This window comes from Siphateles boraxobius, unplaced genomic scaffold, assembly GCF_051911475.1.
Source record: "Siphateles boraxobius isolate OS27281-9 unplaced genomic scaffold, OSU_SipBor_1 20, whole genome shotgun sequence".
NCBI classification, from domain to species: domain Eukaryota; kingdom Metazoa; phylum Chordata; class Actinopteri; order Cypriniformes; family Leuciscidae; genus Siphateles; species Siphateles boraxobius.
In genome coordinates, this window is record NW_027508811.1 from 10968731 (window position 1) to 10992520 (window position 23790).

At 38.2% G+C, this 23790-nt stretch overlaps 1 protein-coding gene across 3 annotated transcripts in view; it reads left to right on the forward strand.

Annotated features, from left to right (window-relative positions):
- Window positions 1–23790, forward strand: part of rtn1a (reticulon 1a) — a 33580-nt gene that overhangs the window by 1380 nt on the left and 8410 nt on the right. Inside the window, exons 2-3 of one of the 3 annotated variants that reach the window (XM_077236712.1) lie at window positions 8800–9600; window positions 12347–13249. In XM_077236712.1, the coding sequence (XP_077092827.1) occupies window positions 8800–9600; window positions 12347–13249 (1704 nt within the window). Of the gene's footprint in view, window positions 1–8799; window positions 9601–12346; window positions 13265–18204; window positions 18611–23790 lie in introns of those variants that run through there. The other 2 variants (XM_077236711.1, XM_077236714.1) reach the window with 2 other exon arrangements.

Genomic DNA, 23790 nt, shown 5'->3' on the forward strand with positions numbered 1-23790 from the left:
ACTCAAATGACGACTCCAGTAACATCAGTAGCCTAATCTATTTTACATGGAACCACCTCAGGGGCCACCATGTTGAGATCACATGACCAGCCAAAAATACCTCAAGTTAGCATCAGCTAGCTAGTAAGCGAGCCGGTTAGCATCAGTAACATTATTTTTAAAATAGGCTCTTATAATGATTTTGAGCATGGTTCATTAATAAATATTCATATTTATCTGTTATTTTGGCTTGTCTTTTTAATTTTAAGCTAAAACTGCTTGTACTTTGATTTTGCTGTAAATGTATAAATCGAATTGCTTTGGCAGAGTGGGGTCATTTTACCCCACCCTGGGGGGCAAAACGCCCTGTTGGTACACATTCAATTTTTGTTTAAAATCTAATAACATGAAAACTCTGGACATTTTTCATACTTGGTTTATAATTGATGTCATTGTCACTGAAAACTGTGATAAATATTCTAAACACATTTAACTTTTGTTAAAAACTACACAGTCCTTAAGCGATAGTTGAACCAAAAATGAAAATTCTGTCATCCTTTACTCACTCTTAAGTTGTTCAAAACCAGTATGAACTTTTTTTTTCTCCTGTTGAACACAAAAGAAGATATATTATTTATTATTATATTATTATTTAAAAATGTTGGAAACCAAACAGTTGATGGACCCCGTTTACTTAAATAGTATTTCTTTTCCATACTATGGAGGTCAATGGGGTCCATCAACTGTTTGGCTACCCTTAGTCTTCAAAATATCTTCTTTTGTGTTCAGCAGAACAAAGAAGTTCATACAGGTTTGGAACAACTTGAGGGTGAGTAAAGAATGACAGAATTTTTAATTTTTCCCCACTTTACCCTACTCATTTTGTCTTGATAAACCTCTGTTATATGACAGTTTTGCTATCTGAATAAATTAATTTACACTGCACATTTCTTTTAAGGCATTGGTAATAAAAGGTTTTTGCATAGAAGTCTTAACTTTACCACCATATTGGCCAGTGCTAATGCATAAAGTACAATAGGGATGTGCCTGAAGCCCGAATCCGAATTCGGAAAGGCATGGAAAATGAATCAAGCATTCTACGGAGCCCATAAAAGGGGGTTAGAAGTTAGACTTGCTGCAGTAGTCGATTACATTACAGTACAGATTTCACTTATCACATGAAGAGAGTAAGGAGAGATGACTGACAGAATGATGCCGGATGACTTGGTGCGCAACAGATCCTGAGCGTTATTGACAAATGTCTTGTAAAATGTGCGCTCAGTACCGCCACTCCCTATACAAAGAGTAGGATACGCATGATTGCAAATTGGAAAGTGAACGTAAAAAGCGAGCATGCATTCAAAAGCGATTTCAATAACCCGCATTTTGATAGCTGCTTCGTGTTGCCTGCAAATTATATACAATATAATTGCGAAAGAAAGCAAAAGCATTGAAATATATATTTTTCCTCCCATTTCATATTTTTGTCCCATCACCATGTCCCTTTAGGGACCACCTAATGCGTCATTTCCTTTCCAAACACAGTATTCGGCTTCGGGCACATCCCTACCTTAACTATCTTAGAGATTTATATATTGAGTATATTAGAGTTTGCCATGACTGAATATGCCAAAAAGAAATGGAAAAAAGGATAGTTCTGGCTACAGATTAGTTCAAGATGTCAACATTTATGGACACATGTTTAGCAAAGGTTGCGTTATTGGCTTAAACTTGTTGTTTCAACCTATGTAGCTGTTTTGATGGTATGAACAACATTTAATTGAGAAAGTATTATCCTGCATTGTAAAGCTGGAGTTTTCTCTCTTTTTCTGCGTATTTCTGAGCTGCTAAAACTAAACCCTCACTGACTGTAACAAATAATGACAGTGAGTTTATTAAGATAAGGTGGTGTGGCGTCCTAAACCTCAGACAATGATGTGGATTTAATACTGGACAACAATAAAACACAGAACTATCATATCAAGAAGGAAGTGTACATGATTGCAGGTTTGGAGGCAGGCATCCAAGCACTCATAGTGGTACTTTAACTGTCTCATGCTGCAGTGTTAAATGTGCTTTTAGTGTTTCTCTGGATCAATGTGAAAGATAAAGTAGCAACGTATCTATAGAAACCCTCTCAGAGCGAAGCCTATCACGCACATAGCAGTAAAGTACATACAGTGAAATACACTCTCACACATGCTTTCAAACTTTCATAGAAAGCCATTAGAGCTTTTCACTGCTTTTTCTTGTTGCTAATTGTCTGTTTCTGCTTCTGCAGGTACTCTTCGATCCATTAAGAGTCTGATTGAGCCGCCATTATGGCTCAGAGTGCTATTATTAGCTATGGGCAACCAGAGGTGTAAAGTTCAGGGGTCAGAAAGTAAAAGTCCTGCCATATGTTTATTCCACCCATGAACAATAGTTCTAGTTCTATCTCCTGGCTGAAAAACTGTGCTACACCAGGTGATTGGAACAAAATACTGAGGAGGACTTTTCCTTTCTGAACCTGGACTTTTCCACTTCTGGGGGAAACTGGACATGCACATACACACACATATGCCTATGCATACACAGTTTCTCTCAAATGCTCAAATATTCATGAGCTGGGGCCTGAAATCCCTCAGCTCCCCCCATGCACTGCATGGTTAGATGGTTAGATTTAACAAACACTCGCGCATACACAAACCCTTACCCAGCTGATAAAAATATGTTCAAAGAACATTTTGAGAATGTTCCCGTTAAGTTATGGAAACATTATGTCCTCAGAACATTCAAAATGTCCATGTTTTTTCTTGTTTGAAAACAAAAATGAAAAAGTAATGTTTAAAAAACGTTAGATGAACTAAAATGTTTCATGAACGATGTACAAATAACGTTTTCATGCTAACGTTCAGAGAACATCATTAAGACCATATAACTATGAGCAAACATTTGATTAACATTACTTGAAGAATGTTTGTTAATGACTTTAAGAGAACCTGGGAAAGAGAACCTGGGAAAATGCAGACAAAGTCTTTCCTCCTCTCATGGACGCAAGCCCAATTACGCATATTCTCTTGAAGGCATTCAAATGCACTCACACAAAGACTCTTTCTCTCTCTTTCCCTCTTTCACACTCTGGCTATGGTGAGGTTCTTGTTTCTTCCCTCCCTCCCTCCCTCCCTCCCTCCCTCTCTCTCGCTCGCTCTCTCTCTTGCTCTCTCTCTCTCTCTCTCTCTCTCTCTCTCTCTCTTCCTGTCTTTCATGTTGGTTTGGGCTGTAGTTGGCTCTGTCTTTAGCATTCTCCCTTTTTAAACAAACAGAGGGAGGTCTATTTATAGGCTGAGTAAGAGCGAGACATAGCTCAGTCTTTTTACAGTAGCCAAGTCAGTGAGCTTACAGCTCTTTAAAAAAGCTGGAAAAAGATCAGTCCACATGGTGAGCAGCTCAACACAACATAAACCCCCTTAACTCTGATGGTACCATCAGTAACATCACTCTCACACATGTCAATATGTCCAGCGTAATCCACTTCTGACGGTCTCTCTCCCCCTAGTTGTCTCTCTCTCTCTGTCTGCCTGTCTAATATGCGGCGGAAAAAGGCCTAGACGAGGAGGAATGCTGGATTGTACTGTCTGTCTGCATTCACAAAGTCACTCGGGCATGAGAGAGAGAGCGAGCGAGATCAACAAACAGTGCAGGGTGAATGTGAAAAAACCCTTCCTTCTGTCACTTTCAGAAAAAGGCGGTCAGCATACGACACTATTTCTCCATCGAGAAATTGATTGTATAAACCTTTCAAGACAGACCTACCTAGAATTTTGAGGTTGGTAAATGGTGGCACAGAAGTCAATGTGATTTCAGCTTTATTTTTAATGAATAAAAACGTTTGTATTTGTATTTATTTATTTATAAAGCACCTTCCAGGCTACACAGTAACTACAAACTGTTGTACAGTGCAAATAATATAAAACAAAGGACAAAAAAGTGTAAATACAATAAATACCAATACAACACCCATTAAAAATTATGTTGTTTACTCACCTTCATGTCATTCCAAAATCCAAGCCTGTACTTTATTAAAGTCTGATTACTTTCTGTATTGACAACTACACACTGAGACTTTTTCTTTTTTACAATATCTTCTATTCCACAGAATAAAGAAAGTCATAGAAGTTTGGAATGACGTGAGGTTGAGTAAAAAATGACAGATTTCTTTATTTTTAGGTAAACTGTCCCTTTAATTGCTAGTAACTAAACTACCCATGATTCTCCACCAATCAGAAAAGTCGCTGTTACCATGGAAATGCGAGTCCTGCCAAAAAAGCTCAGCAGTGGCCTAGTCCCAGCAATCATTGCTAATGACATAATTGACCCTGCGTCCCAATGTGCATAGAATCCATCCTAAACAGTATGTGAGATTATAATAAGTGTGTCCCAAAGCATAGTATGTTGAAAAGAGTATGTCAAAAGTTCCCGGATGGTCTACTACTTTTGAAGTGTGGATCCTTACACACTAACGGCTAATATTGTCCACAACCCATTGCGCTTTGGTGGAGGATTCAGGTCAAAGCTACAAACATGAATAAAAAGTGTTAATGAAAATGGTGATTGTGGGCAACTGACAGTTAGGTAGAGAGGTTTAGATAAAGGGGTGAATGACTAATACTCAAATATTTAACCGGACAATAAATATTTATTTCATGTTATCTGTATTAAGCTATATTTCATTCAACAACAATGTGAACTTTTATAAAGATCTGTTTGGCCATTAACTTTTAAATGCATCATTATGCAAAAATATCCCACGACTGCCAGATCATTGTGCAATTTATTTTCTCTCCAATACAGTGGGAAATTAAATGAAATGAAATGTGGAGGGTGTTAATTATGAGAAAATGATTGACACGCTAGTTTACAGTGACAGGATGCATGTAAATATGACAGAGCTCCCATTAAAGACGCAATTTTATGAAATGATAGTATGTCTCAAATACTTTTAGGGTGTAGTATAAGTAGGCATATTGGGATGCAGCATGAATCACTGGCTGAATTCAGAATAGCATACTACACTTAAAGAGTAAATTTAGTTTGCTATACTGAATTCAGCCACACCTATAAAACACAATTTGTCTTTGTCACTGTTGGAATCTGTTAGAAATTAAGATTCCAACAGTCACTTTGAAAGATTGTGTGGTTGTTTTGGTCTGTTGCTTAGAACTCTGTATTGAAGAATTTTTCAAATATCTGTGGCTAAAATAAATAGGAAAAATATTTCCAAAATCAAAGGTGCTGAAATACGGGCAATCACTCTTGCATTCTGTTAAAAGAGAGAGCGGGTCCTCCTTTTACTTCATTCTGTTTTTCTGCTGTTATGTGTTGCACGACACTCACATTGTCAATTTGTCTGATATTAACTCATTTAACACACAAACAAAAAAGGAGAAGGCTTTGAAATCGCATCATTCCCTTCTTCAAACTTCGGTCTGCCATTGGTCCATTATGATATTATTTCCCACTGTAATTTTAGCGAAGGGTGATGGGCATGTAATAGAAGTGTGTACTTTTATTGTAGATTTAACAGTGACAGGGTTCATTGTCAATTTTCATTAATCCTCTTAAGACTCGTCTGATTTCACAGAGAGAGCAGATGTTTACAGCTGTGTCTCAGAGGGTTGTGTGAGGTTCACAGTGCCCAATCAGTCTGAATGTCACTACATGTTCAAACTTCCTATCTGCTCTTTCTCTCAGTCCAGTGGGAATCAGATTTACAGGAAAAAGAATTGACTTTCATGTAGAGAAAGTCTGCATAGATTCTTTTTCAGCTCTCTTGCTCTCTGTCCTTTGCCTTATATCTTTATAGGGCTGTGTCTTGGTCTATTGTCTTTTTCTTAATTTTTCTCTATTTTTGAGTGTAGATGCACAAATATACTCTAAAACTCCATGAGTATCTACATATCTAATTGTAGTAAATCTGACCTCTAAACCCTGAATATGGCTGAGTCTACTGTGTCTGTATAGGCAAAACTGAGGGGCTTTATGTGAGTCTATGTGCTTTAAAGGGGTGCTTGATTATGAGTTCACTTTTCTAACTTTAGTTAGTGTGTAATGTTACTGTTTGAGCATAAACAACATCTGCAAAGTTACAATGCTCAAAGTTCTAAGCAAAGGAAGATATTTGCTTTTAAAAAAATTTTTTTAAGGACTACAACAAATGGCTGGTAGGGACTACATGACATTCCTCCCTGTTTAGTGACATCATCACTAACCCTAACATTTACATAAACCCCACCCCTGGGAACACGCAGTCCATGTTGAGAAGAGGGAGAGTTGTTGTTGCACATTTGTGAGTCTGCTCAAGCTGTCGCATCCGTCTTTTCACATGCAATAGTACGAAACACAAATGGAATGGCATGTCACTCTGTTGGCATCTTACAACGGTCCCCACCCGAACAATTCAAAATTGAAGATTAACTCCACATCAGCAACATAAATTCATCAACTAACCATTCAGAAACTAACTGTTGCATTCTACATGTTGTCACTTCTTCTTGAGCCTCCATCATTGTCTGACTCCAGTGTAAACATAAAAGGCAAAACAGTTCCTGACATCTTAGTGCTTGTCTGCGCCGGGCCGGCCCGTGGCATAAGTGAACTAAGCGGCTGCTAGGGGCCCCTTGGCCACCAGGGGGCCCTCCAATCGAGTCGAAAAATCTAAAAAAAATTTTTTAGATGACTTAAACAAGTGACATAAATGAATGAATTAATATGAATGAATGAATGAATAATTAAAGACAAGTAAATTCTGATTTCATGATCAATATACCTGCCTACAACGACTGCTGGGTTTGCAACGTTTAAGTCATGCGCATAATCTAGACACCTCGCGCGTGCATAGACAATTCGTGCGCAACTGTGCATAGTCACGGTAATGTTAAGCCATGTCACAAAAAGGACGTATCCCTCTGGTGCCGAAAATAGAAAGACAAAAATGACAGAGGACGGGACAAAAAGAGCAAGATAAAAGTATGTTTGCATGATTATTTACGGTGTGTTTTGTGCAGCAATTGACCCATTACTATCTACGGCAAGCCCCGAGGGGAAAAATACATTGCATACACACATATAAAACGAGCGCCAGTACATCATTACCGGTATTATAGTAACAGGCTTTGTTGGATTCTGTCATGTACAATCCAACAAAGTCTGTTACAATAATAATAAAAAATTAAAAAAAAGATTTTGAGGACAGTTACACTGTATTGAGAAATAATAATATTTTTACAGTTTTCAACAATAATTGTCATTGTTGAACCCTTCCTCTTATTATTTTTCTGATTTCTCAGTTTTGTCATTGTTTTAGCAAATAATTTATATGATATGTTTTGAGACAGTTTGTTTTAAGAAGTTTCAGAGAGTTAGTAAAAGAGTAAAGTAAAAGTTAAAACTTTTTTTTTAAGTAGGCTATCTATTTTTTATTAAGTATTTATTTTGTATTAATAAGACATAACCTCACTGTATTAATTTATAATGTATCATTATTGCGTGGTATTTGTGTCAATAATCGTCAAGCACAGGTGACTCCGCGTAGTGGGAGGGGGCCCCAAAATCAAATTCTGCTTAGGGCCCCCAAAAGGCTCGGGCCGGCTCTGTGTCTGCGTGAGGTAATTGGAGCTGCTAACACACATGAGCTCTTGAAGCTCCGCCCTCTTTGCTGGGAGCAGCAGCTCATTTGCATTTATAGGGATACACACTAAATGTCTCATTTTTACTGACCCACAAAAAGGGTCCATTTTAACATGCTGTAAAAAATTATCTGTGTGGTATTTTGATCTAAAACTTCACTTACACACTCTGGGGACAACATAGATTTATTTTACATATTGTAAAAAGGGGCATTATACCACCCCTTTAAGTGTTATATGAAGTGCTCTTCTAACATCTTTTATGTATTCTGGTGTTTAGTGAATTCTGCAGAATTAATGCAAATAAACTTTCAACTAAACAAATATACTAAATTATGATTAAGCCATTCAGACCCTGAATTCATTTGTCCAGACCCTGGACATCACTTTTCTCTGGTGTCTTTTTAAATGTTTTTTCTCATTTTGTCCCACCCAAATGGCAAAGATACTAGATTGAAAATCCAAGTACCAAATCATGTATTTTTGCTTTTTGACAAAAAGCATTAATTTAAAATGAAGCATGGTGGCAAAATTCTAACTATTATATTTAATATGATCTTAAAATTGATTATATATATTGATTATCATTTACTGCTGTATTTTGAAAGGAACTAAAGCATGGTCGTTGATCATATAATTTTTCCCCTGGAAAATATTTTGGGTCTGAAAATGTTTACTACAACAAAACTCTGTTCTGAATTGGTATCTTTGAATGCATATTATCATATGAACAAACATCCTACAGTTGATTTAAGTCTCCAAACACTTAGGCCCGGTTTCACAGAAAGAGTTTAGATTAAGCTAGGCTTAGGCCTTAGTTCAATTAGAACGTTTAAGTATCTTTTTTAAACATGCCATAGAAAAAAACATAACTGTTGTGCATCTTGAGACAAAACAATAGCACTGACATATTTTAAGATATTTAAGATAGGTTAAGACAGCTCAAACATGCATTTTAGTCTGTGACTAGGCTTAAGCCTTGTCTATTAAACCGGGCATTAGTATATTAATATAGTGTTTTGTGTGCATCAGCAGGCAAAGGCACTCATTCCTGAACCAATAATGAAAACAAACATCATTGAAAAATTATTTCAATCCAGACAGATATGGATTTCCATTACTAATAACATATGTTGTATCTCTCTTTCTCTAGGTGACTCTCTGTCTGACATGTTTATGAAGTCATCGCCAGGAGAGGGAGATCTGTACACCTCTCTTTTGTCCTCAAAGTCCTCCTCCAATCCTTTTAATGATGGTGCCACTCTCTTCTCCTCTGAGGGCAACCGTTCTCCACCTGCTCCCACTGGAACCGACTCTGGAATCGGCATGACCCCAGGTGACCCCACAGACCATCAGACAACCCTGCAGGGCTCACACAAGACTGACCATTACAGCTACATGGACATGGGGGATGATCTCTGTGATTTTGGTAGTGTGGGCAATGCCAAAAACAAGCAGCAGCCTCCAATGTCTGGCTATGGAGATGACGAAGATGATGAGGATGAAGACGAAGATGACGTCCAGGACTTCAAGTCTAAGATTCATGAAAAGGAAAGTGAGGAATCCAGCCATGACCCCTTCGATCTGGGTCGTTATTTGGAGAAGAGCCCTCTTGGATCTGAAGAAACGAAGGTGAAGAACAGTCAGGGATCGGCCGGTGGGCAGCATGCGTTTCCATACGTGGAGGATCCTTCGGACGAAGAGATGGCAGATTTCCGATCATACCGTAGGATGGAAACGCCACAGAGTGCCAGTCCTGTAAAGATCACCGTGACAACAGAATCCCAGTCTGCTACGACCCAGCCAGTGAGAGTGTCTCCACAAGGGGGCATTTTCGAGAGAGAGAGCGTGCTCAGTTTTGGTCAGCAGGGTCTTCCCACTGTAACACTGTCAGAACCAGAGGAAGACAGCGCAGCCTCGTCAGCTAACCACTCCCCTAACCACTCCCCTACAGGTAGATCCCTCCCACTTATTTTTGAGATTTGAATTGAATTGAATTGAGAATGTTCTTTATTTTAAATCCATTTCTGTATTTGAAGTGAATTTAAATAAGGGTAGCAAACCGAATGTAGACATGATGCAGAATTAACTGAGTAAACTTCATGTAAACAATTTTTAACTAGAAAAGCAAAGTTAAGTCAAGCCTAGTCATTAGGTAGTTTGACTTTGAAGGTAGTTATGGGCAGTATATACGAAAAAAGTTTAATAAGAGATGCTCAACCAACTGAATAAGAGGTGCAACCAAAAATCAAAAGTTCATCCCAATTGAAGAAAAGGAGCAACACTCACTCTAGAAAAAAGTTTGAACTTTATTAGTTTAAAGGGAGGGTAGGCAATTTCAGAGAGGCTAGCAATAGCAAGATAGCTTTGAAAGCAGTAGATCCCACTCTCCGTTCAGTGTCCTCCAAACACATGAACGCGCAGGTCATGCACGGCCAGAGAAGATTCTGCAAAGCGCCACGAGAGACTGCGCTAAATTACCTCATGTCTCAAAGCATATACCATTACAATAAAGTTTTTTTTATTCGCTTTGGTACTATTATCACAAGTAATGTGTACATTTTCAAAACTCTTAGTACAAAAATCCAAACCAATCACGCTTGTAACACAGCTAGTCTTTCTTTCAAAACATAATCCCATGCTTCCATTACAGTTATACACATTTCAGTCCACATAATCATTGTTTCAAACACAGGATTATTGTGCAATGTAATGAGAACATTTGGTTTAATCGCCGAAACACTCCAGTATGATCTTCTTTCAATTTAGTACTTTTAACAATCAGTTCATTCAACAGCAAACGATGCAAGATATATGTTTCAAATCACCCTTGTTGCTAAAATAATTACAGTAACTCAAGCTACAGATGCCACATTAGAAAATACACTTACATTACCTAACTTGCGTAACATATAATCCATGATGTTTGTTATAGTGTCTATTCAGTGTGTTTTCAAAAGGTGTGATTAAGTATGACACTGCCATGCGGTTTTGTGCTAGAACAGAGTTTGCTGGCAATATGTTCTCACTGTATACCATATTACTGAATTTTTACTGTAGTGGACCTTTACAGATGAAGGGTGAGTTACACTAATGTGGCAGTCTCAATCATGGTAATCTGTCATATATACACACACACACACACACACAAATACACATTCGTGTGCACTCACTTTGAACATAGTGGTGGTCACTTATGTAAAAAGAATTCATTACATTTGGTTATCCATATTGGAAAAGTGTTATATAGAAACTGTCTATAGAATCAATATCTATAGAAATCTATAGGTGTACAAAATGTTTAACTGGTTAATTATTAAGTTCAGTTGGATTAAATAATAGACAAAAATTAAACTGAACGAGAAGAGATTGATAGAAAAGTTTGATAGTAAGGGCGTTATGAAAGGCAGTTACTGTGAATAAAACATTTATATATATATGAAACACTTATTTTTTGTTGTGAAAACTGAAAAGGATACTTTGTGATTTTGTGTATTGTACCAACACAATTGAAAAGTGCTCAAATGTTTGAAAAAGGTGCACTTTTGATGATCTGTTGTGATATTAGCATATTAGTTTTGAGAATGTACAACTTACTTGTGAAAATAGTACCAAAGCGAATTAAAAAAACTGTAATAATGAACGTAAACAATTCTGACTTTTACCACCTGAGTGCTGCAGATTGATTTCTGAGGACATGACCGCTCCGGGTAGAACTTTACTGGTTGCCATCTTGTAATTACGGTTACGACATGGCGTGAACGCAGCATAAGCTCGTTGTTTTGATTCAGGAGGAATTGTAAAAGGCAGCCTCTGTTTGTTTGCGGCGTTCGATGACTGTCTGTCCACAACTCTGCATAGACTTTCAGAACGCGCCGTTGACGTTAGATGTCTGCATGAGCAGGGTGGGCGGAGGTATGGAAATAAGTCTGGTAAATGCATAAATGTAAATACATATTTTGACAGGCAGGTAGGCCATCGACACATCGTATCATTGCATTCTGACCGAATGCAATGATTGGACATACATTTTTTGGTCCTGAGACTTCCACAGAAGATATATGTACATGTTTTAAAATTTAGACCACTTCTATTATTGATTGCTATCAGGAAGTGAAGAACATTTCATCCAGAATAATGAAAAATTGCCTACTCTGTCAAGGCCTTCAACAGACATAGTAATGGAAAGTATGACAGACAGACAGACAGACAGACAGACAGACAGACAGACAGACAGACAGATAGATAGATAGATAGATAGATAGATAGATAGATAGATAGATAGATAGATAGATAGATAGATAGATAGATGTGAAATACAATCAATTCACACACATTTAATATTCAAATTCAGAGCCATAAGTGAGTGAGACATTTCTTCAATTGTGATTTCTATATTTTTGAGACTAATTTATACAAACATATATTGTATTTATTTATTTAGTTGACAAAACTGTTTTTAAACTGTTTATTTCTCATAATTGCAACAAATTACTTTATCTCAATAATATTTTTGTAATCTGAGCCATAAAGGGTCTTAGAAGCAGAAAAAACACTCATCTAGAGTGTTATGGTCTTGCCTCTAATTAATATTATAGTACATATTTAAAAATTATAATACATATTATATTTGTTCCGTCATATTTTAGTCTTTCTTAAATTCTTACATTTTGTGTACTCTCCTCAATCCTCTTTTTCAGGTCGCGAGTCTCCATCTGATGTGCTTTTCCAGCCTGCAGGAATGAAGTCTATGAGCTCCACCCAAGATTCCAGCAGCATCAGCTCTCATCCCAATCTTCCTGCAGCCCAGGACATCAAGAGTTCAGCTAAACCCTCATCCCCGTGGGATCAAGACCTTCACGGCAGTGAAGACGAGTCTGGAGATTCAGAAATTGAGCAAGTGGCTGAAGATTCTGATTCGCCAATACACGACTTGACATCAAAGACCCCGCCCACAAAAGGCGGATTCAGTCCAGCAAGCAACCCATTTGAGCAGACCAGCTATACATCTCCCACTGATAAAGCTAGTAACCCATTTGACAAGCCACAAACCAACAAGGTCAGTGTTAGTAACCCATTTGAGCTATCTGGGGGAACCAAGGTGGGCTTTGGTCAATCCAGCAACCCTCCACTTTATAGTCTGTTACGAGAGGAAAGGGAGGCGGAGCTCGACAGCGACCTGCTAATCGAATCGGCTTCTGAAGAAAGTCCCAAGAGGGAGCAGGAATATTCTGCCCCAAAACCTCCTGAAACATCATCTCCCCTGACCACAGGCGTCACGTCCTCGAAGCCCATCACAACCTCCTCCCCTTCGGCCTCTCCCTTCACCGACCCCCCAGCCAACACCCTGAGAGAAACAGAGAAAGAAAAAGTGAAGGAAAAGGAAAAAGAGAAAGCATGGCCTGTTGAGAAACCCAAGCCGCAACCAGAGGACAGCTGGTCCACCAAACCCAGGCCTGCAGTAATGGGAACGTCTACAGTGACTCCGGAGCAGAACTCCGGTCAGGAGACGGAGAATAAAAGCAAAAGCAGTATTGTGAGTTCCACCATAGAGAAAGAGGCTGATCTGTCCTTGTTACTCCATAGCTTCAGCAGACAGAAAGGTAAGATGCTCTGCGGTTATTCTTCCTCCAAACAGTGTTGTTTTATTATCATTGAAATAATATAATGATATTAAATTGGTAATGATAAGGGATTTTTAATACAAGTAATGCATGCATAATTAATAGAAATTAATGTACAAAATATCTGTGGACACTAATTTTTTTTACTTAGTAGGTACAGGTATGGCACAAAATTAATTTCAGATCCTAACATTGCTTTATAACCAAGGGTGCTTTTAGAACAATTAATTAAAATGCTAAAAACAACACACACATAAAACACAACACAAAAAACGTCCAAAATGTAAACCGAAATCATATTTAATATTCATACCCCCCCTAATAAATACATTTTTATTTAAAAAAAAGAATCAGGATATTGAATTTGGTTAAATCACCACATAAATCATGTTCAATTACTTCAATTCTTTCTCCGTCAAATTCCGTCAATGGCGGGGAAAGAGTGAATATATCAAAACCCCCTTTTTCTGTTAATAAGTATGTTTTAAAACAATCATAATTACAGCATAAATGCTAGAGAAAATAGATTTGCAAATATGGGGGTCCTTTGAATATTGTGTTGTGACAATGGGAGGCCTTGGAGTCAAAAAGGTTGAGATCCATTGCTCTATAGGATTGCAGGTTTGGAAGCCAGCTAACATTAGTGCTATGACACAGAGAACATCCACTGATGCCTGACAGCTGTGATGAGAGGTGGTGAGTGTCATGAACTGATGAAGTGATGATGTAGGAGTACCAGCTCATCTCCTGTTTATCACCAAATGGCATCTCTATTTTTGAATAGATCCTATGATGCAGTATATCACCATAACAGCTTACACAAGAGGTAGTTTACTTAATTTAGGTAATTCAGAATTAAGGTATTTAATAGCATGAGCTAATTCGCATAATCTTTTTCATTATTCAAAACAGTCATGCCAGACAAAAGAGTCGTGAATGTGAATTCGCAGTCTGTATTGAATGCAATGTAAACAAATACACATGAACCGCTAAATAATTTAGTCTGATTGACAAACAAAGGACTCTTATAAGCCGACTCTTTTTGGTGGATCAAACACATACAGTAGGACGTGGCCATCTCGCCAATGTATTGACCATTCCCTAAAACGATTAACTCTTATGTGCTTGTTCTTTCAAAGAATAGTTCAAATAGGTGAGTTATAGTCTAAATTCATCTGAAATGCTGTATTGTACTTATATTTACAGAATTAGAGACATGTTCTGTAATATATGTAACCAAAATTAACCTTAATTTTTATTGTATTGAAGCCAAAATATTCATTTAAATCATGGGTTCCTGGATTCCCTGTGTAATTCATCTCACTGATCTGATTCTTTATCATCAACTATTTGAATGTGTAGTAATGCCAGTTTATAATTCTACAGTGCTCAGAGGATGCAGTGTTGATGAGATTATTGTCACAGCTGGTGTTTTCCATAAAAGTTTAAATAGAAAAGCCTGCTTCTGTTGCAAGGACTAATTCGATTAGATGGTGGAGACAATGGCTGTTTTCAAAAGCACAAAATGCAGTCTTTTTGTAAGGCATTAAAGAACATCACACATTTGTGTAACAGCCTGTCTACTAAGATGCCTTAATCTATTAATCAATTATTTTGAAGGCAGCATAGGTTAATGATTCGATGCATATAAACTACAATAAATAAATTCCCATTTTCCATCCATAAATATGCATTGTGGCCGTTAAATGCTTGTTTATAACTAAAGCTCGCTTGAATTTAGTTATTGTTTATGTCTAGATCATTAGATATGACAACATGAAAACGATATGAAAGCAGTTTCAATGTGAAGTGCCTTGTTTGTGAAGTCATTGACTGACCACCAGACAGGCACAGCTACAGACCTGGTCGATTGAGTCTGAATTAGGGGATAATCTCCCTCTAGTGGTGGGTTTAAACAACTGCACTGTGGATTATTTACATAACTTCTCAATAACAAAGAGCCAGCAGAAAAGCTCTAGTGTACCCTGACCCAAAAAGATATCACAGCTCCTGTGGTGTGGTATTGATCATTATTAACTTTTGTGAATTAAATTCTAAACAACACATCTAAACAACATGGAATGTAGTAACCTACTGCTGTTGCTCATATTCTTTAGACTAATGAATAAAATCGCAAGCCTTCATTTGGATATTTATGGCAGGAGTGACGTTATATTCTGTTGGGTTTATGAACTTGTTGACTCCAGAACCAGAACACACATCTCTAAACATGATCATTTCTGGAGTCAGTCCACCTCTCAGTGTTTGCGTGAACCTGAGAGCCATGCAATCGGGACAGTGGTGGGAGGAATGAACATTAGAATAAATTAATGTGTTTTGGATCAAATTGTTCTCTCCAGAAAAGCAGACTTTCTAGCTCGTTGTATTTTTATATAGTAGTTTTATAACTCTCTTGTAAAATGGGGGCAGTGCATGCACAGGTGATGATACAAGAATGTTTTTTCTTCATCATTTTGACGAAGAAACAGCAGATGATATTATAAAATAATTAATTTGCTACGTTGCTTCATTTATTCATTGATTTCTTATATTAAAGGTATAATATATTAGGTTGTGTAACATACTTGTGTTTATCTGATGTTGTGAATTGCGTTTACACGCGCGCACACACACACACACACACACACACACACACACACACACACAAACACACACATTCCATTCATTGTCTGGTGAGTGAAACTGAAGGTTCTGGAATGTTGGAAAAAGAGGTCAACGCCTTTTCTGCCGCTCTCCCGTAGATCCCCTGCAGATGGCAGTAGAGACTGCAGTTTTATGCAACAAAGCTTTAGGTTTTTTAATTGAAATACTTTATTTGAACATTAACAACAGATCGCTCGTGGTGAAGTATATCGTCATATGAATGGGCGGGGTGTTTTTAATGTGGTGAAATTAAACCATTAAAACAACTAGTACACTTTAATTCTGACTGAGACAACCTGGATCAGCAGATCAGCCTGTTGCCATAGTAACACGTGAGGCAGGGAGTTTAAGCTGTTACCCTGGTGAGCGCTTTGTGAGAAGATGCTATGGGAAACAAGACGATGATGAAAATGAATACTGAAATTGTCGAATACCAGACCTTCTGGAAACATTCACTTTTTGTTTCTCTGTTGCGAAACTGAGTATGTAGCTCTATTATTATTTGTAACTCAGTCTGTAATGTTCTAACGTTAAGTATTGAAGCTTGTTTCTGCAACGGATTTGTGAGTTATAAAGTCAGAATTGCGGGAAATAAACTAAACTCGCAATTACCTTTTTTATTTTATTCAGTGGCAGAAACAAAGCTTCAGATCTTATTCACAACAGCGCCATCTTTGATTTTAAACTGGAATGAGAGCGAGGCTGTGAGGGATTGACTTACCGTGTTTTCAATGACATCTGCTGTAAAAAGCTGCATAAAGCTCCCAGATCACCTAAGTTTTCTTGAACTTTCACTTAAGTTATTTGTCTACTGAAATTTCTACATAGATCTAACTACGGTTGCAGACGCTCAGTCAACTTGCTGTCGAGTGCTCATAGGCCGAGATATATCCAGCTGCAGACCCGCAGCACCACCAGTTTCAGAACCCCAGTGCCAGAACCCCAGCGCCAGAACCGGAAGTGAGGGAGGGGCGGAATTATTTACAATGACACAAGCATGGTTATTTTTGCAAGTATTTAAAAATATTAAAAAATTGTTGCACCTTTTAAATAATATTTAGGGTATGTTTTTATTACACAGTGAGTCACTGCTCGTTGTATGAACTATAACTGGTATGTGACAAATAAAGAGCAAGACAGTGCTCGTGTTGTTTGAAGACGTGAGAGTGCGCGCGCGCGGCCGGGGCTCTCTCTCTCTCTGCTCGTTAAGCGCCCTGTCATGCGCAGCAGTCATTCTATTCCGCCAAAAAGCGGACGATCTGACGGGTTTTAGAAGATTTAATACAACCTGAAACTAAAAAACAGACCCGACCTCTATTTGAGACCGGACTTATATTTACCCAGACCTGCAGCCACACCAGGCGTGAAAAGAGACAATCGTCTATTTGGGACTCGGCTATTATTTGAAGTACGGTACATTTTTATGGTTTCTTTTAAAACAATGCCGGATTTTCTCTCTCTTTTTAGATTTTTGACATTATTTTACATAAAGAAAAATGCATGCTGCACATGTTCTTGTGAAATAAAGTATATTTTATATAAAATGACCACAAGTTTCAAGCATTATTTTCACGATCAGGAAGTAACTCTCATAATACAATAAAACGGATAACTATATAGAATTATATTACACAAAATCAATGTTTTAAATGCTTATTGTACTATACCTTAATGTATCATTATAATAGGTATAAAGTATGACATTTCGTGTGTAATAATGACGTTTCGTGTCTAAGCAAATTACGCTCCAAAACGTTAGGTGGCGTTACTCGGTTTAGAACGTAAGCTCCGCCCCTCACTTCCGGTCCTGGCGCTGGTGTTAGAACGTAAGGTCCGCCCCTTACTTCCGGTTCTGGCGCTGGGGTTCTGAAACTGGTGGTGCTGCGGGTCTGCAGCTGGATACTATTGCATAGGCCTGCTTTAATGGGCCTGCTTCCGCTCCAGTATGGCAGACGGCGGCCGATAGAAACAGCCACTATGTATATATCATATATATCTGTGTCTATCCCTCACAGCCTGGCTTTCATTCCCGTTAAAATTCAAAAATGGCGCTGCTGTGAATAAGGTCTAGGTCTGGAAAATCATATTAAGTGATCTAAGAGCTTTTTACAGCGGATGCCATTGAAAACATGGCAATTGGTGCTGCTCTGAAAAAATGGTCTTTAGGTTAAGTCATAATGCAATAAAATAATACCTGTTTGCGGATACCAAGAAATAAATAACCCATCAGACTCCACTCATTTTTAGCCGACAACAATGCCATTGAGGTCACATGACCATATGTTTATGGATGGGCTTTGTTGGGTAGGGTGGGGCCTCTTTGATCTGAATCCCCCATCTCGCCCCGGGCGCTGCATATGGTACGATCCGCTCTCTGCGGTGGAGGAGGCTGCAGTGTTTACTGTTTCATCCAGCAGAGCGCCACCTCGTCGTCTCCTTCTCTTTCTTTTTCTCTTTCTCTGCCTTTTTCATTTCTGAGTAACTGTAGCGTTCCTCTCCCCTGCTCTCTTCTCTCTTTTCTTGTCATTCATGCCGTTCGGACGTGTGAGATAGTGGGTCTCGGGTATACGCAAGATCAGCGAGAGGGAAAAAAGAAAGACGACAGCAGCGAGAGAATCGACAGAGGGGAAGACATGGATAAAGGGAAGTGCACCTGGAGCAGCTGGAGAGGACAGGGTACAGATTTCGTGTTTGTGTAAAACTGTATTTTATGGCATTTATCTTACAACACCATGTTTGATTTGCGTATTTTATTGCCATATATTTGAGTGTGTGTATTAGGTTTCGCGTTTTACATGATGCCTCACCTCTCTGTAAAAGCCTCTCTGCGCTGGTGGGACAAAGAGAGGAGAGGCATCTGTTTTGGGATGAGGGCTGGCAGGTGGTCTGTCTGCTTCATAGTAATGCTGATATCGAAACCCCGCTGTGTCGTTAGATTAGGCTCCGGGTGCCATTATACAGAGTTCAGGCTGTTTTTATATTCAATCGAGGTTACAGCAACGCTAGATGAGGCTGTCGCTATAGCAACCTGGTCACACCCATCCAGATTACGTCATTATCTTCAACAGGCATCCATGATGATACATAGAGAAGGAAGACATTTAACTTATTGTTGATACATTTTGTGTATTGTAATGAATAATATTATAAACATGTCATCTCAAACATGTCATCATGTCATGTTTTTTTTAACATTGATAAAAATAATACCTAGAGATTGAAAAAGGGAGAAGGATGGAAGAGTAGAAGATTGCAAAAAAAGAGAAAGACATGTTCTTTTTAAAAGAGAAAAAACAGAAAATGTCTCTAGGCTTTTCCAGTAGAATGGCATGCACATTTTAAATGTCCATCCAGATAAAGTTAGTGCAGACATGGCATTTACAGATACTGCATTATGTGAATGTTAGTAGCCTGTGTTTTTAAAGCTATTTGTATATGATTGTTTAAAGCTGAAATTGTTGTCTGTAACTAGACAAAAATTCAGCTTTATAGTTGGCCTGACAACATTTTCAGTTAATAGTTGTTCTGAATGGTTTTTGCAATGGCGTCTCTAGTTATTTGATAGACTGTTTATATATATAGATGCCTCATTAGTGGCTGTTACCATGGGTTACAATTAGTCTTGCATAGTCAGACCTTCAGACTGAGGGCAGATGGTCTGGACGGCCTAGAAGCTTTCATTGGCCAAGGACCGCCCAGATGCCATCTGACTGACATGCATAGCAACCAATTACAGTTCATTTTGTTCCGTGTCATGTTTAGGGGTGTGAAAATGTAACATTGATGACCACAGACCGATGTGTAAAACTATTGGACAATTTTTAAAGAGTTGATGCCGCAAACTTTACATACTTAACATACTTTTGAAAATCTGTCTTTTAGTTGGTCCTGATAAGCGCTCATTGCCACAGTTGTAAAAACAACGGCTTGCTTCTTCCATAAGGGGGTTTGGCTTCATGACAGCCTTGTTTCCAGGCTGAAGGTTAAACACACATCTCCCGTAAATCCTGTAGAATTCAACCAATCAGATGACAACTTAGAAAATCCTAAAGTGTTTCCAATTTTGTGTGCCATATGTATCAGATGTTCAGGTTCGTGGACGTGACGTCTGAGGTTGAGACTAGGTTACAAAATACGTAAGCCGTCCACTATATTGGAACGGTCAAACATTTGAGAGCAAGTTGACTGAGCGCCTGCAACCGTAGTTAGATGCATCTGAATATCTATATTTGCAATAGCCTAGTCTTCAGCAGATGATTTAGCTAAACTAACACAATACAACAAGATAAAGGCGTCAGCTAACACGACATTAAAGAGTTACCAAAGTAACAGTAAAAACATTAAAAAGTACCTTAGTTAAAACCTGTAATATTGATTTAATGCATTTAAAAACACAAACCAACACACTCTCACCTGTGAGAGGTTATTCTATTTCTTCGGGAAATTCAATGTTGACGCATCATTTATTCTTACTGTGAGTGACGACATGCTGACTGTTCCAAGATGCATAGGGTCGAATGTGGCATACGCATACATATCTATGGTTGTAGTTAGTTGCTAAGTGGTTGGTCACTGGCAAAAGTAAAGAAAAAAAAAGAGTCCATCCTTGTGTTCCCTAGACATATTCAGGGCCCTTTTTAATTTATGTTTACACCTACAATACATAGTTAATAGGTCATTAATCTGTTCCTACCTTTATGTACGGAAACAATTTAGAAATTCTACTCAAGGTTATTTAGCTACAAAAACATGAGTCGTGTCCCAAATGACTATGCACCATTTACTCAATTGTCAAATGTGCGACAGTTGAGTGTGTGAAGTGTCCAACATTCCACACATTTTGGGATGCATATTTTCTCTTAACTCTTAATCACATTTTCTCTATATTTACAGCTATTTGTATGACATCACTATTTTCCCTGCAGGAGCATATGACATCACTATGAAATCATTTCTTGTTTTTGATGATTCATATTGACCTCAGGTAGAGCTTAAATCGGGCCCAAAAAATCAAGCCCGATCCGAACCAGTGCACGTTGTGTCCGAGCGCGGCCCGGCCCGACACATTAACTGTAATTATGAGCCCGATTTAAACCCGACCATTTTTAATATGTGGGCCATTATAACCAGGGGCGACGACAGATCATTTTTTAACGCAGGTGGTGCTGAATGGGTGCTAGATCATTGACAGTGGGGAGCTGCACAATTTTATATATATATATATATATATATATATATATATATATATATATATATAGTGGAGGAGACGCTGCGCGTGACACGTGACGTGCTTGATCAAGGGCCCGACCCGACGCGACCCGAGCATAGTGGCGGGAAATATCGGCCGGGTCGGGTCGGGCTCGGGCAGAGAATCTAAGCTCTAACCTCAGGCCCCTCTAAATACATTCTCATGCACACAGAGAGAAACCATTCAGTGCTGTATTTTTGAAACCACTCACAGACCTGAAGCCGATGTTTCTGTTTTATTTGAACTCATTTACATTGGTGTTTAGTTAGAAACTTAATTAAATCAAAGCAAGTAAATCATTAATAGCTTATTAATGAATTTCTTCTGATTACACATTTACACTTAAAACCACCGCTGAAGTTTAGTTTCGTTTAGTAGACTTTTAAATGGAAACGTGTACACAATGCACTTGTTACAGCATCTTTATTTAGTTGTGCTTATCTGTACAGCGGCATCTTTGAAAATTCAGTATAATAATAATAATGGGATTGGTCAAGAGTAGTTAATAGGAATCAGATAAATATCTCTGTTTTTCTTCCTCAAATCAGCTTGACCCATCCCTTCCCTCTCACACGATATGTGTAACAAATAAATGAATCATTGGGAACATATATTCCCTTTAGATTTCAATTATTGTTGTATCGTTTGGTGGGGCTGCTCATCCTGTCCTCTTGGATTCCGTTTCCCGTTTAGCTCTAGAATTGCATGGTTGTGTGTGTGTGTGCAACTCTCTTGATTCTAACATATTACACATCTTGGCTTGCAGAAAATTGGATAGTTTTTGCTGTTCTTTTATTCAGATGAGGAGCCCAATATACTTTATGAGTACCAGGATTGTGATCGCAGTAAATCTGCCGCCTGGGTCACCTATTTTTTTGATTTGTGTCAGCAGCCCAGATCATTGACCAATAAGCTACCACCAACCCTAATTAAAACTTAAACTGGCACAAAAATGTGACAAAAACAGCATCGTTGGTGTGGATTCAGTGAAGACTGAGCCACTGCTACTTGTTTTAAAAGGACTGTTCAAACAAAAAATGTATCATCATCATTTACTCACCCTCATGTCATTCCAAACCTGCATGACTTTCTTCTTTGGTGCAGACATTGAGGTATTGCGAAAAAAGTCTCTGTGTTTTTTGTACAGTGGAAGACAAAGGTAATCAAAACGGATTAATTACCAGCATTCTTCAAAATATATTATTTTGTGTTCGCCAGAATAAAGAAAGTCATACAGGCGACGAAATAAGGCAATGATGACAGAATTTTCAATATTTCACTTTTGTGGCAGGGTGAACAAAGACAAACACAGTGTGGCCTCAGGCCAAATAAAATATACATACAATATTAAAAAGGTGGATAATAAAGTGTCTAATGGGAATATAGTGTGGTAACTCGCATGAAGAGAAGAGTTTAAGGAGGTCACACATGCTCCCTTTCTGGTCCGGGATGTGTTTCACAGCATAGCATACTAGCTTAGCATAATGCTAACTGATTAAGAAAACCTGTTTTGATTCGCTAAAACAAGATATCCAGATGTTCAGCTATTTTGAATGAACATTCAGGCTTTCAGTCCCAATAGTGTGCATCAGTGTCTGCCCACTTTCTCAGCCACCTTGGTTTTTTAGAAGTATGTTTCCCATTCATTTATCCCATGATGACTATTAAACCAATCAGCTACGAGGTGAATCACAGAAAGACAAATGCTTTACTGAGTCAAATAACTACTGTCCCATGGAGCATTGTGAATGACATAATTGAAATAAATACGATGGAGACATATAAAACTATTGATTTAAAGATGTTTCTTATGTAAATTATATATATATTTTACATTTAATGCGCACACACACACACATTTATAGCAGGTTGCATTGTTTCCGGTTCAGGACTTTAGTATGTGCTTCAAATAAATATAGAGCCGTTTTACTCAAGATACCTTCAAAAGAGTGAGCAAAGATCAAAGATGAGCATAACCGATGATGTCCTATTTTTCTTCTTCTCACTAATATTTAGATAAAATGGCATCAATAAATGAACTAGCTTGGTTAGCTGATTACCGTAAAGTCCATAGATATCGCTGTCAGTTCGTACCGCCGTTAACAGTTTCTCCGACAAGTGGATGCAATAAGACCTGTTTTCCATGTGACATTCACCATAAAGCCTATGTAGTTTTTCACAATGAATTCTTCTGTTGAACATCATTATTTAAAAAAAAATAATTTGAAATAATGTGGACTGATGGATGGCCTCAACAAAAGCATATGCCATCGTTTAATAACCTCGTATCTCTCAGTAGGCCTTTCTTTTTTTAAAGGGACATTGTGTAGGAATTTCTCCCATCTAGCGGTGAAATTGTATTTTGCATTCAAACGAATTGTGCTCTCCAGCGCCTCGCTTTTCAAATGCGTGCTGTTATGTACTAAAAAGCTATGACAGGATGTCTTCTAATAGCACTTCGTCGAGTTTTCCCTCGGGCGAACAGGTTTGTTATTTCAAACAAACTGCAACTTGACACAACGAACAAACGAATGTTACAGTATGAATAATAACAGTGCAATGCAGCCTTTTAAACTTGCCGGGGCAGTGACAAGCGCCTCTCACTGCT